The sequence below is a fragment of the Lepisosteus oculatus genome, chromosome 7, assembly GCF_040954835.1.
Source record: "Lepisosteus oculatus isolate fLepOcu1 chromosome 7, fLepOcu1.hap2, whole genome shotgun sequence".
In the NCBI taxonomy this organism is placed as follows: Eukaryota; Metazoa; Chordata; class Actinopteri; order Semionotiformes; family Lepisosteidae; genus Lepisosteus; species Lepisosteus oculatus.
The window spans coordinates 24,584,353-24,599,382 of NC_090702.1; the positions used below are offsets into that span (position 1 = coordinate 24,584,353).

Here is a 15,030-nt window from a genome sequence, read left to right on the forward strand (position 1 = left end):
AAATAACCCGCAAACACTTCAACTGACACACTGCGTTTATCGTAAAAAGCTTCAGGGGTTACCAGGGTGCGATTCTCAGATTTAGTTTTTAAAGCAACTAATATTAAATTAATACATTTTTGCAGGTCATTTTTCCATTAATAAACTGTGCCTCAGTAAGGCATTACAATCTTTTAGCGTAGCCTGTCATTGGCTTTTTTGTGTGTGTGAGCGCCTCATTTCAAACTTTGTGCATAAACCCTGCCCTTTGAAGACAAAACCCACAAAGGCAATGGCAGGGAGCTGCTGCAGTCTTGCCTCCATGCAAGTGTTGGTATTTTCTCAAACTGGTGTGTGGCCCCGCTGCTTTTTGAAGCTTGGAATGTACTAAAGTGTTCACAACATGTGAGAGAAGTGTGAGCCTGTTGGGGGCCACTGAGCAGACATGCAAAGGTACTCATGATTAATTGAGCGGGTGTTCGCTTACAGACCATTACACCTCACAATTAAAAATGTATTATCCAAACCAAGGGCCAGCTAAAAATACTCTGGTGGGGTCTGTGTCTTTGTTTAGTCGCTAAAGTGTAAATAGCCTTAAATCAGAAGGGCTGGTCGAGAGACTGGAACCCTATCTTCTGTTAGGGATTTTCAGAATCCTACAGCTCATGGTTTGCTGTTTTTTACTGTGGGATTTTGTAAGGGCTTGGTAAACTGTCCTTGGGGCGTTGAAAACAAACTGTGCTTGTTAGGAAACGGGTAATGTGAAACTTGACAATGCATGTACATAGAGGGGGAAAGACAGTTTAACACTGCTAATAAGCTGACATACTCTACTAGGGTTTTTATTTCTTTTTCTGTAGTGCATTACATTTCCTGAAAAACACACCTTTTTCTTTGCACCTCTAGGGTGTATTTAATAAAAATGTTAATTTGAACTCAGAATCTTCACTTCAAAAATGTCACAAAGGTTAGATTGTGTACTTCCAGTATCATTCAGTTAATTTAATAGTGGCAGTCTGGTTATGGTAAGAAATGTTAGGATTTACCTCTTTGAGAATGTAAACATATTCACATATCCTGAATACCATACTGTTAAATTATGGTTAGAAAGAGTTACTTGAATGCTCTGGTTAATATCAATTTAATTTTATCTTCAAATCATTTTTTAAAAGTTCTAACATTTTAAAGTGAAAAATATTCACTGTAATTAAAGTGATTATAGTGTTTATTTTGCCCTTAAGTCATAACATTTAATGAGTATGTGCTTCAAGGTTTTGTAACATGGACATTTCAGCTTGACTGGTTAAAAAATTATCGATTGTCTTCCCAAAGTTTTCGGTATGCAAACTTAGGTTTTTCAGTGTTTGTTTGGTCCTGCAAAGGAAACACTGTCCAGGTACACACACAAAATCACAGTGAGTTTGACCCATGAAGTTAATACTTAGTTAAATGAAATCGTAAACCAGCATTCATTGTTTCCTTCACTAATCAGTTTGCAGGAATCTCTGGTTTAAAACAATATGGTACAGTAAAATCAGCAGAATGTGAATAATGCGTTCATAATCCATATATAATACTGAGCTGAAATTACAGGCATTATTCAGCAGTTGACACAATTCTTTAAGAAATCTCTCTGATATCTGAATTTATCTAATCCCAATTACATTTCACAGTGTGGTATGGATGAAAATTATTTTTACTGTGTCTTAAAAGTATAACCTTAAACAGACAAGTGGATGAAAACTTTCAAATATTCTTCAAATAAAGTGTTGTAACGATTTATGTAGAATTTAGAGTGTAATAAAATGAATCGGAAACAACAGTACTTTTGCCCTGTTAATAAAGTTATATTAGGTGTTTACTAACAGTTTTCTGTAACTATTCATTGATGTTGGACCTGACTGTATGTAATTCAAAAGGAATATAAGTGATTGGCTATGTAAAAAGTTTTCTTACGTCAGATCATTTGTTGTGGGGAGAATTCAGATGTATGCAGATAACCTGGATTCTGAATTCTGCATAAAACATGCATTAGATTGTGCTCTTAATGCTCAGAATTAACCAGTTTAGCTTGTTCACCTGACCATTACACAGAGTTTAAAGCTTGAATATTTAGGCAATTAGTCTCAATTAGGCAATTGGGCAAATATATATGTATATAATCTTTACACATTGTAAAATGTATATGGTATCTGAGCATGCATTCATATGCCCAATGTAAGTTAACTCACATTCCACAAATGTGCAGTAAAATATCTGGATATACTCAAGTGAAAGTGAATTAACTTCTTGCTCATGTATTGCCTGGTACCTTGACTTCACATCTATGACAAATCACCATTCCCACCACTCATCAGTGAATAAGATTTAACCACTAAATCAGATCTTTATTCTAGATAATTTTCCTTTTTGGAGACTCAAAAGCCTGATTGTAACATGCTTTAGCCAAAGATAGTCAGCTATATAAGTCACACTTGAAACCTGTTTAAATGAACACTAATTAAGTGTTTAGCTTGAGCATCACAAACTTCAAACTCTCACTAGTGGTTTATGTACAGTCTCAGCAGAATTGCTGCTCAGAATAATTTTTCATCATGAAAGTGGTTTCATTGTTGTTATATTTTGCCTTGAGCTCCTGGTTAAGGTGGCATTTTTAACCTTTTTCTTTTTGGTTCAGGAGAACACCTGTATCTCTGTTTTCACTCATCAAAGTATGAAATGCCTGCAGCAGTGACATTAACATCTAGAGTCACTTACCAGTCAAAGGGATATGATGCTATAAAGAAGTATCGGCACTGGATATTGTAGCCTTAAATGTCAGTGACGTAATATTAATTATCCTGGGTTTTTCAGTTGCATGATTCTTAATGGTTGTACTATACATAGATTTTTCATTAAAAAGAAAGCATAGTGGGACTAATAACCATCAAGAGCCATAGCTAAAATTCCCAACTTAATCTGCAACAAAAGTCAGCTGTTGATTTTACCAGAAAAGGAACGAAATGTCAGTAAGTTTTAGACGAAACAAAGGTAGGAATTCCTTGATTCAGGGGGCTGTTAGCTTTTTCTGTGTTGTTAACTATTAGCTTTACGAAAACAATGACCAAAAGGACAAAGACTCAATTTGATTTAAACATATAAATACAATTGTTCCAGATTTCATACTTCAACGTCAACAGGAGGCACTGGCAGTCATGGAGGTGGCCTAATGAATGGGACCCCTGTAGAACAAGTACAGATATTTGTAAATTGTGTACTTGCTGCAGTTGGCTCACTTGAGAGGCATTAACTTCAAACAACTGGCGTTGGGGAGTATCGATGGAAGCAAAGAAGATATTAATAATTCAAAAAGGATTAATGAAGTAGGAGAATTAGGAAATCAGTTCTCTTCAAAAAATAACATTGAAGTTGTCAAACTTACACTGGCTTTTAAAGCTGTTACCCCTGGAAAGAAGAGAGGATATGGGATGGGGATATCGATGGCAGGACTTCCTCCACATACGTTAATATGTCAGTAATGCTCAGTCCTAGATGATATTTATGGCTTCCTCTTTTACGAAACAGCAGAGATGCTTCATTTAACTGTGTCTGAAACTGTAAAAAATGTGTTTTGTTTCTCCTGCAGACCTGGAGGGTTAAAACCAAAGTTATAAGAGTAGGGAAAATGAGTTTTCTAGAATTTCCAGTGTAAACATTTATCTGTAAACAAATGTGCAAGATTTCTTTTCTTTATATAGTTGATAGGTCAAGAGTCGAGTCCAGAGCAATGATTCACATAACATATGGGACCACTATACTGAGAAAAATGTTTATTCACTCAGTCCATTCTCATTTACACTGAGAGGTATTAGAACTACAGCCAGTGAGTATTGGAACCACTTGTTACAGTTTTAATGTCTCTAAGTATATTTTGAGATGAAGCTGACCACATAAAAACGATATAATAACTGGTAGATGTTGTTGTTTCAGGAGAAAGAAAGTCTGATATTTGTAGCGTGTGGATGTTTGGCTGTTACCAGTACTTTCCTTCAACACTGAATTGTGACTGAATTTGGAAAACATTTCAACTTGATTGTATCTGAGATAGATGTACCTGTTAAGAAAGGAGGTAAAACTCTAGTCTGCTTGAAAAATCATTTCCTTTACTGGCACTTACGTCTGTTCTTCCAGTCATCAGCAGATTCCACCTGCCAGTATTTCCACCTACCAAAATCTTGCTCTCTGGATCGCTTTGGAAACTTCATAGAGGTCAGGCAGATTGGGTCAGGTTACTTTCAGGTTTCTGTCGGGCAAAAACTGGAGACTGGAGAAACACTTTATATCCATTAAATTATTTAAACTCGTCTTGTCTTGTTAATCGCCCTCAACTGAACAGCTGTGGATTTTCCAGACGGTTATATAAGCAAGTGCCCAGAGATGGGTGAGGAAGCTCCACCTTACTCCTGCTGATCTTGTATCAGTCATCATCTCATTTCAGCATACTGAGAGCCTTCACCTTTGAGGCTTGTGTGTCTTAATATGAATTGTTCAATCAGTCAAAAAGTAGAGGTTGTTTGGAGAATAGGCCTACCAACACACATATTATTGAACATTTTAAACTTGATATCAGGGGTTGGTATTGTGTTTGTGGTAAAAAGAAATCAAAGATCAATTTGGTACGGATTGGTCAAAATTACAATTTAAAGGCTATATTAAAAATGACAGGATACTGATATAATATTGGAATAGCATTATGAGTGGGCTAGATTTAATCTCTCATTTGTGCCACCTGAGAGTTAGAGAGCTACACTCTTCAATAACTATGGTTACCTATGTAGAGAATCTTTTTGCATTTTTATAACAAAAAGTTTGTTTTGTATCCAATCAGATAAACCTTCCGCTACCTAGGGCATAAAAAGAAAACTAAAGTGTGGAAATAGGTGAAAAAAAAGATCAGTCAATTCAGCTTGGGCAAGAGAATATTTTGTTTTCGAGAAGCCCACAAACTGCTTTATGTGCAAGATCTGGCCAAAAAATGAAACAGCTCATGTCCCCTGCAGCTTGTGATTGTGTCAAGAAATGGTGCAGAGTAATGTTAGAAACTTCACACATCAATTGTAAAGAAGGACAATTCGGCCAGGAGGCCAAAGCCAAAAGACGTAGTTTGGTAAAAGCAATGTTTTTTAACTGCGATGGCGAAGACTTACAAAATGGTCTTGCTTTGCCTGTAGTTTAGCAAAATCCAAAATTCTGTTTAATGAAAGTCTCATCTTCAAAGAAATTGACACTTAAATTAGCAACATCTGTTACCTTTCAAAGATTACAGTGCAAGAATGGTGGCAAGAAACATTACGATTCTAGGAGACAAACTTTAAGATTTAAGTGAAACTGTTCAAGCAGCTGTAGATGGAGGTCACTGGCTCTAATGACAAGAGTCAGGTTTTTTTTTACCATCCATTTGAGAACTGTAATGCCAGTGCATGTGAAATTGGATTTTTTTACTTAATTTCCATAACTGAGTGATGTAATGCAGTGAATATGACTATAGAGTTGTTGTATAGTTTTAGGAAAATGAGCAAACAAAATTTGCTGTGCAGCAAATTACATCAGATGGGGCATCCATTTTACTTGTCCAATGGGAGGGTGTAATGAGGTTATGGAAAGGACACAAGGACGATTTATTTGTCCAGCACTGTATGACCCGTCACCAAAACTTAAAGGCCTAAGACACCATATCAGTCATACCTGAACTCTGTGAATGATGCTGTGAAAGCAACACTTAAGAATTTCAGAGGAACTGCAAGAAAAAAGCTTAGACTTATCCGAGAAGAATGAAGAGGAGTACTTACATTTAGTAAGTACATGTAGTTTGCCTAGTTACCTTTTTGTAATTAAAGGTATGATTATATATTTATCAAAATTTATTATACACAAATATAGAGATATTCAACATGGTTGAATATTAAATAAATCGTTAAAGTATCCTTTTAGAACTAAGGTAAGGTATGTACTAACTTAAATTGCATGTAGTTAGAGGAAGTTAATAGGTCATTAATGGAAATTTGTGTAGCTACAAATAATGACCTTGCATATAACATTTATCTTGGTTTCTATATTTTTGTGCAATGGAAACCTTAACACAGAGTGTGTTTGCTCTAGCCTTTGAGTTCTGTATGGGTATCACATCTCTAAACTCTTGATTTAATTGGTGTATTAAGGCATAAAGATAACAGGTTATCATGACATTAGGATAACGCTGCACTTCGGAGACTGGTAATTAGTCTTCTTCCATCATATCTGCCACTGAGCCCACTGGTTTTGACAAATAACTGTTGAGCAACTTGCTGGTACCAACCCCGGTCTGGGATTAGGCCTGCTGATGCCTGCACCATTTAACTAAAGCAACCAATTAACTTGGAGTAAAATGGTTTCCTTTCTTTTGTAACATTTCTCATATTCTTATCTGAACAATATGTGCAAAAGGCTGCCATTGTAAAGCTTGACAGGGAGCACGTTGCTGTGCAAACTATATCAGATAATAGGTTCATTCTGGGGTTGTGGATTAAGGAAATGTGATGTAATATTCATTTATTTTTTACATCAGAAATGTCTGTCTTCAATTGCACAGCTGCACTACTGATACTCTAAAAACAGAATATAAGGAAAATGGAGGAATGTCAGGCATAAATCTTCAAACTCTTGTCCTAACATCAGGAAATTATCATGGTGATCCGTGGAATTGACAGCAGAAGGAACGAGATAAAAAGATTTTACAAGAATTGGATTAAATATAAAGTACTACATGCAACATTTAATTGTTTGCACTGTCGACAGTTTTCCTATTGGGATTTTTGTAGAGCAAAGAGTGAAAGGGGGGAAAAAAGGATCATGCATGGTTGGCAAACATTATCTGGAGAAAGTGAAATTGGGACCACTACTTTGTCATATAACTCTCAATCACTTTTTCATTTTACTTTCATTTCAGTGTAAAGCTGTTACAGACAGAAGTGTGTTTTCAATAAAATCACACAGCATTCACTAGCACTGATTTCTATACCTAGAAGTTTTTTTTCCATATTGCAGGTAACTATTTAGCCTTCACATACTTTGATCGTGATAAGGGGGTGAAACAAAATGAAAGATTTTAGATAAGCAGTAGTTACATCATGCAGACTAGTGCTTATCAGCAGATACAAATGAGTTTGTGTACTTCCCTAAGATCTTAGTTGGATTAACCTCAGATCAAGGAGATGTAAATAAAATGTGGTGCTCAAAGTAGCAGAGTGGGGAAAAAAGGTTGCAGATCAACTGTTATCTGTTAAGTGCTGATTTAAAGACAGTAAATTGTGGATGTTTACAGCGTTATGTGTTGATATAGTGTTATATAGTATGCAGAGTGTTATTGTCTGCTCAGCATTACAAAGCTTGAATTACAGTTTAATTCAAAGTATGAATTATGCATGTGTCCTAAGAAATGTTTCTTAAGAAAACATTATTTTGCAGAAAGCAGAGGCCACTGGAGAGAAGAGACCAAGAGGAAGACCCAGGAAATGGGTGAGTCTTTGACTTTTTATAGTGACTTTTATAGTTTTATCTTGTTTAGAACTGCAAACAACTACTGTAGCCCTAAAATTGACACAATTTATGAATACAGCATCTTCAAAGCTTACAAGGAAGAGGTTAAGGTTAATTCCATGCTGAATGGTAAAGAAAACAAACTGTTTTGGCTGTGGAGCTTTCTTCAGGCAGCCAGCTGAAATGTAGTTTTTTTTCTTTACCTTTCAGTTTAGAGTGAACCATTACAACTGTATTAGCAGCCTATGCTTACTAACACAGCTACTTACCCAAACATTTCCAAAGCCTAGTTTTTTTATTATTACCTTCATTTTTATAAAATTTATTAATCTTTTTTTTTTAGTAACTGCTTGATATGTCCTTTGTTTTTACATCACCAGGCAGCAGACCTGGGAAAAATCATTGATTTGAAATATTCCAATGTTTATAGACAATGCATTTAAAGCAATCAATTCCACTTGTGAAACTGAGTGATGGCACCTAGACTTGTAATTCTTTGATTTCATTTGAAATATTTTATTATGTCAAAATGTTTTAAATACATTTTTGAGCGTTCAAGATTGGTGTTTTTTTGCAGGTCTGTTGGGCAGTGCCTGAATGTGCAAAGAAACTTGTCACAACAGTCATTTTTGTTTTACTGTAACCATACACAAAAGATTAGAGTAGACATTAAAGATGCTATTGGACAAGAAATGTAGAACTATTTGCACTTTGGAAAATATATATTTTATTTTCATTGCCACAAAATCAAAATAATAAATAGACTCTAATGGTTATAAAACAATGTTATACATAAAATGTATATTTTAAGATTCTACTTTTCCAATTTTTTAAAATAATGTTATTTTTGTTTTTGTTACTTTGGGAGTACACCTCATGTTGTACGTGACAGATATTATGCCAGATTTATACGAAATAATAATTCTCAATTTCGCTTCCCTTCACATTTGTAGTTAACCTTGTAAGTTGTTTTGTTTGAAATATTTTTGTTTGCAAATCTTAATAAAAATATTTTTTATTTTTTTAAGGCCCAGAAATCACTATTTACATAATTTTGCAATCAAAATAGAAGCAACTCTATAGATGTTAGGGTGTTTTTTTATCTTTTCATTAAAGCACTTACCTAGTTTTAGTTGTCCAGTTGAAATTAGTTTCTTGTCATTGTGGGTAATTAACTTTAGACGGAGCTCTGACTACTTTCTGAGACTCTGTTTTCTGTTACTGTGGCCAGCAAGCAAATGTTGAAAAAGTCAGATCAGAACAAATTAGTGCTGGATCTACCACACTTTCACCATATTTCCTGCCTGAGTGACATAGTTCAAGTTCATGCTTTGCCAAGTGCTATAGATACTAGATATTGTAACCGTTTTTTTTTATTTCTCTTGGTCTGTTGAAAGGATTCTGAGGACACTTTGCTTATTCTGTGTACAGAACATGCTAAAAAGAACCACATCATGTGCTCAGACTGAGTGATGGAACATGTGTAGCAAAATAAAGATTTGTCTCTTTTCTGGAATTGAAGGGAAACCTCTAGGGTTCCTTAAGATGCTGGTTCTTGTCAAATCACTGAATGTGGACATAAAGCGAAATGACCTATTGGATTGCTTTATTGTTAACTCTAAAGCTAGTTTTAGTGTTCTGTATGTTTGCTTGGGATCACAGTTCCCTTCCCATGAAATTCAGTAACAAAATTAATTGTAGGGAAGTACAGTAGATATTTGCGCCGTTATCTCCCAGTGTTTGGGTCCGGGGTTTCATTCAAGAGTGTTGTGCCTTTAATGGGCGTTTTCTCTCCATGATATGTGTGTGAGTTTTCCAAACACATGTGAGCTAGATGAATTAATCCGTGTTTCTATTGTCTCTGTGAGCATGCGAGCCCCATGATGAATTTGCATCCCATCTCCGAGGTTTGGTCCTACCTTGCTCCCTGTGCTTTTGGGGGGGGTAGGCTCCAAGTAAGTGGTGTTACCCAGAATAAGCCCTTTTCTGATAACGAATGGGGAGCTGGATGTAAAATCTGTTGTTTTCTTTGAAACTGTAAAAAGATGATTGGGATCAGCAGTACTTTAACAGGTACTTCTGAGCTTTCTTTCATTTTTTTAACCTATCATCATGAGGAAAATCTGGAGAATATAGAAGGCTGAAATAAGAATTGCAGTAGAATAACGTAACAGAAGCTCCTAATGTCTAATGCATATTATATAGTAGAAAGTCCCTGTAATTGTATAGATAATATTTTGTGCAAACTGCACATTATTCATTTGATGAAAGTAAGATGGGTAAACAGAAGCTAAATTACAGTATAATATTTCAGGTGATTGGCTTGAACTGCACATCCTCACCTGTGTGGGATACTGTGTGTTAAATCTGGGAAAATTTTAGAACACCCAGAAAAAGGCCGACTATGTTGCTCACTCTTTTAAAACACTGCTTTGTTTGCCACTAAGAGAAGTGGAGAAGGCAATGTGTTTCCATGGTATAACAGGCAATCTTGGTAATTAGTCAGTGTAAGGGTAATTGCACTTCCAGTTTTCTACATTTATCCTGTTGGTCATACTGCTTATATAATAACCTACCAGTTTTCCAGTGCTTAATTTGATGATTCATGTGTGCAAGGAGATACTCGGAAATAGCTCTATGTAACAGAATAGTGTTTTGAAATAATTATCGTACAAATATCCCCAATAACAATTTGTACACCGCACTGTAAAGAGGAACTAAGAGTAAGATGGAAAAAAATAAATTAATGACTTGGGCAGAGCACAATGAGGAAATGAGTGTTAGCTGGCTAACTAAGGTGCTTGCAGTCTTCATACAGTATAAATGCTTCAACAGTAATTGAGTTTGTGGTATACAGGTGCATTTAGAAACAGTGTATCTGAAAACAAACAGACCGCATATTAACCTGTTACATTGTAGCACTAATACATTAATATATTAATTATCCAAACTTTTGGAAAACTCTCTGAAATGGTTTATTTTTCAAACTCCATCCTGCACTTTAAATAGGCCATTTTCTGTATCTCTTTCCCTCTATTTAGGATAAATTAGTTCACTGGACTCAGTTTATTGTTCATTGGTTCTCATAAATTCCTTGAAAGTTGCTACACTTCTCTATATGATACTGCAAACTATATCTGTGTACTTTCCATTGTCACTCTGTTGTGAGGTAACATAACTTTTCTGTTCCTAATGAAGTAACTTGATTATTTACTTAATAGTATTGATTTTATTTTCCAGATTTATATGATGTATTTTCACTCTATATACTGTATAATGCCTTATATATAGTACCTGGATGGGAGACCTCCTGGGAAAAACTGCTGGAAGAGGTGTTAGTGGAGCAAGTGGGGGGTGATCACCCTGTGGTCTGTGTGGGTCCTAATGCCCCAGTATAGCGACGGGGACACTACAGTATACTGTAAAAAGGCCCTGTCCTTTGGATGAGATGTAAAACTGAGGTCCTGACACTCCATGGTCATTAAAAATCCCAGGGAACAGAGTAGGGGTGTTACCCTGGCGTCCTGGCCAGTTACCCCCAGGTCTTTATCCATCATGGCCTTCTAATAATCCCCATCTATGAATTGGCTTCACTCTGTTCTCCCCACTGATAGCTGATGTGTGGTGAGCGTTCTGGCACACTATGGCTGCTGTCTCATCATCCAGGTTGGATACTACACATTGGTGGTGGTGGAGGGGAGTCCCCATTACCTGTAAAACGCTTTGAGTGGAGTGTCCAGCAGAGTGCTGTATAAGTGTGAGGATATCATTACAAATTAATTAGAGTGCACAAATTTAAGCACACAGTTTAATTATCACAGTTGTCAGACTTCTGTTTGTGTTTGATAGTAGTGGTTCTCATGGATTTCAGAATAAATATACCTGTCTCCGGGAGGGTCCTTGGTCAGGTATTGAAGTTTAAGCAAAGATGTGTTTGAATGGATGTTAAGAAGCTTTCAAAACACCTGAAGGGATTAAATGTGGAAATGCACAGACCAAGTGAAGCATATAAAAAAATTGAAGTTGAATATCCCTTTGAGCACGGTGAAGTCATTAAGACGTGGAATGTGTATCTTACTACCCAGACACTGTCTAGATCAGGCTCTTCCTCCAAACTGAGCAGCCGGGCAAGGAGGAAACAGGTTTAGGGTGCTGCTGTGAGAGCAACAGTGATTTAGAAAAAGCTATGTAGTTCAAAAGCTGTGATGGGAGAAAATGTCCATGAGTCAACACTGACAAGAAGGCAGTCATTAATGAAGAAAGACATCTCAAACCCTGCATGTAGTTTACAACAAAGAATTTATGAGAAACCGCAAACATGTGGCACAAACGTTTTTGGTCAAACAAGACAGAATTGGAACTTTTTTAATTCAAAGAGTTACAACCTGATGCAAACCCAACATTCAACATCATCCCTACTGTCAAGCAAAGTGGCAGCATTAGGTTAAGATTTTGCTGAAATTTACTGTAACTTATTTTACCCTTCAGTTTGAGTATTTGGATTATGCATAAAATATGAAGTTGCAAAAAATGGGTATGCATCATTTTGTAATTTCACATTTATTGGTGGGACATCATCGAAAAGCCTCTGAATGTTTTTGCAAAGCATTGTAGATAGTAAAGTGGTAGCTTTGTTTTAGCTAGGGATTCCAGATTTACCCGATAGTGAGAAAAGAATCATAGGCAGGTTTTTTTTCTGCAAAGCCGCCTGTAAAGAAAAAAGTGTTCTTATCTCTGGGAACGGAGACCTTTAAACATAAATCTGAAACTGTAAAGAAACACAAAGAAGTGTTTTTTCTACTCTTGACTCGACTCTAAACACACAGTTTCCAGCACAGTATAGATGACATTTCTGCATAGTCTTGAAGCTGTAGTGAATAAAGAGATTGTTCTGCAGCCATGGGGTTAGCAGTGATTTGTGGTATGTTATGCTATATACAACATTGTATAATGCATTGTATTAAATGACTAAAAAAATGTAGAACTTATCTGCTTGAAATAAATCTTCTTGTCTTAAAATGATATTTCCTTGATACAGGTATACTTGAATCTTATTTTTAGAGCAATGAACACTTAGAAAAATAAGCTTTTTAATTATATCAAATAGGAGATTTTTTAATAGGAGATTTAATGGCATGATTTTTTTTTGCCCAGATTTTGAAATGATAATTGTTTGTCATTGTGTGTATGTTAATGTCTACACATACATACACACACACATAAGGTAAGAGCCAGTGATTTCCAAAGGTAATAGATCTCAATTCTGAATTTCATCTGGGTGTTAATAGTGCATCTCAGTATCATGGGACTTCTTACCTCCTATTATAACAGAGCTCTTTTTGAGCTTGCAATATTGGTGATGACAGACTTTTAAGAGCAAACAGTTTTTGACAGGAAAAGATCTATTTCACTGTCCATGAATTGTTTCAAGTGGATGTACTATATGATGATACTAAAAAGCAACTAAGCAGTTTTTATCATGTGCTAAGGTGTCACAACTAATCTGCTAGAGAACATAAACGCTGCCCTGCTACCATGGACAGTAAATCAGTTTCACAACCCTGCACCCTATTTCCACAAAATGCTGTGGCTTCAGATCAGGCTGTAGCAGTGTAGCAGTGCTGGCAGTGAATGAACTTTTGGACTCTGAATGAACTGATAAAAAAGTTAAAATTTATTGCATGATTTTCTTTGTACTCCTGCCTCAGTGATTCGGCTCCTTTTGATAATCTCCCCCAAGTGACATGTTGGACATACAGTAGGTATTGCTACCTAGTACATAGGTCAGTGCCTGGCTCAGTTTTGCTGAAAGTGTGCTGTTTGCCAAATGAAGCTGGTACATGTTCTTGCATACTTACCCACCCACACATATCCCCTTGTTAATGTTTGTTGAAAATATTTTGGCATGGTCATAACAAACACTGAAATCATGCTGGCAAAGTTTCATCGTGAAGTCAGCAGTCATGTAGTTGAGTATTTTTTATGTGTGTGGGTATGTGGGTAGTGTATATTTGCTACCCAGATTGTAAGAATGTACAGTGGTGTGAAAAAGTAAGTACACCCCATGACATGGTTTGTCTTTTTTTTTACATTTTTGTACAAAATGATATTTGATAATCATTTCAACAATATTGATAGATAAAGGTGATCTGATTTTAAAACATAACATTAAAAATCACGTTTTGCACTCATTTGTACTATTTAAATCAACAGAAATGTAATTTCCTTGTGTGGAAAAAGTTAGTACTCTTCTACCTTTATCATTGCATCAAATGCCCAAAATTTGAATCAGGTGCACCACAACAGGTGCAAATGATTAGAACATCACTAGAGTAACTTGGAGGGCACTGCCTTATATAAACACTTCAGAAACCTGTGGTCTGGTTTGGTCTTAGCAATTGAGGTGTGTGGCTACATCATGCCAAGATCAAAAGAGCTCTCTGAGGCCCTCAGAAGAAAGACTGTTGATGCCTATGAGTCTGGGAAGGGTTTTAAAGCCATTTCCAAGCAATTTGTTGTCATTCACACCACTGTCTGAAAGATCATCTACAAACGGAGAAAATGTCAAACCCCTGGCAATCTATCCAGGCCAGGTCGTCCCACCAAATTCAGCCCAAGAGCTGCAGGAAGTCTCCAAGAACCCCAGGATAACATCAAGGGATTTACAGACCAGTCTTGCCTCAATGTCAAAGTGTATGAGTCAACTTTGCCCTACATGTGAGGTCAGGAAGGAAGAAGCCTCTGCTCTAAAAAAGATTGCTAGACCACACCTAGGTGAAGATCAGGACTATTGGGACAATGTGCTCTGGACAGATGATACAAAGGTAGAGCTTTTTTTGCCACAATTCCAGATGTCATGTTTGGAGAAAACCAAAAACTACCTTTGACCAAAAGAACCTCATACCAACTGTAAAGCATGGTGGTGGAAGCATTATGGTTTGGGGCTGCTTTTCTGCCTCAGGGCCTGGCCAGCTTGCCGTCATACAGTCACCCAGGAATTCCACATTGTACCAGAGAGTACTTGAGGAGAATATGAGGCCATCTGTCAAAAAGCTGAAGCTGAACCATAAGTGGACCTTGCAACAAGACAATGACCCAAACCACTCAAGCAAATCCACAAAAGAATGGCTCAAAAAGAAGAAATGGAGGGTCGTGGAATGGCCAAGTCAAAGCCCAGATCTTTACCCCATAGAAATGCTGTGGGGGGACTTGAGGTGGGCAGTACATGCAAGAAAGCCCTCAAACATCACACAGTTGAGGGAGTTCTGTAAGGAGGAGTGAGCAAAAAGTTCTCCCAAGTCTATGTAGGAGACTTATAGACAATTACAAGAAACGCCTACAAGAAGTGAATTCTGCCAAAGGAGGCAACACCAGCTATTGAAGCTAGGGGGTGTACTTCTTTTTTCCACAGCAGAGAATTGCATTTCTGACTTTGTTGAATAAATTATTGCAAAGAATAATTTGCATTGTTACTTGTTAAATCACCTTTGTCTATCA

The 15,030-nt window shown here is 36.6% G+C and overlaps 1 protein-coding gene across 4 annotated transcripts in view; it reads left to right on the forward strand.

The window, feature by feature from the left end:
* The window catches only part of hmga2 (high mobility group AT-hook 2), a 71,221-nt gene that overhangs the window by 8,572 nt on the left and 47,619 nt on the right, over positions 1 to 15,030 (forward strand). For 3 of the 4 annotated variants that reach the window (XR_011190075.1, XM_069192319.1, XM_069192318.1), the window contains exon 3: positions 7,462 to 7,512. Coding sequence is in view for 3 of the 4 variants with exons in the window: in XM_069192319.1 (XP_069048420.1) it covers positions 7,462 to 7,512 (51 nt within the window). In the remaining variant the exon portion in view is untranslated. Of the gene's footprint in view, positions 1 to 7,461; positions 7,513 to 8,110; positions 8,195 to 15,030 lie in introns of those variants that run through there. The other variant, XM_069192320.1, reaches the window with a different exon arrangement.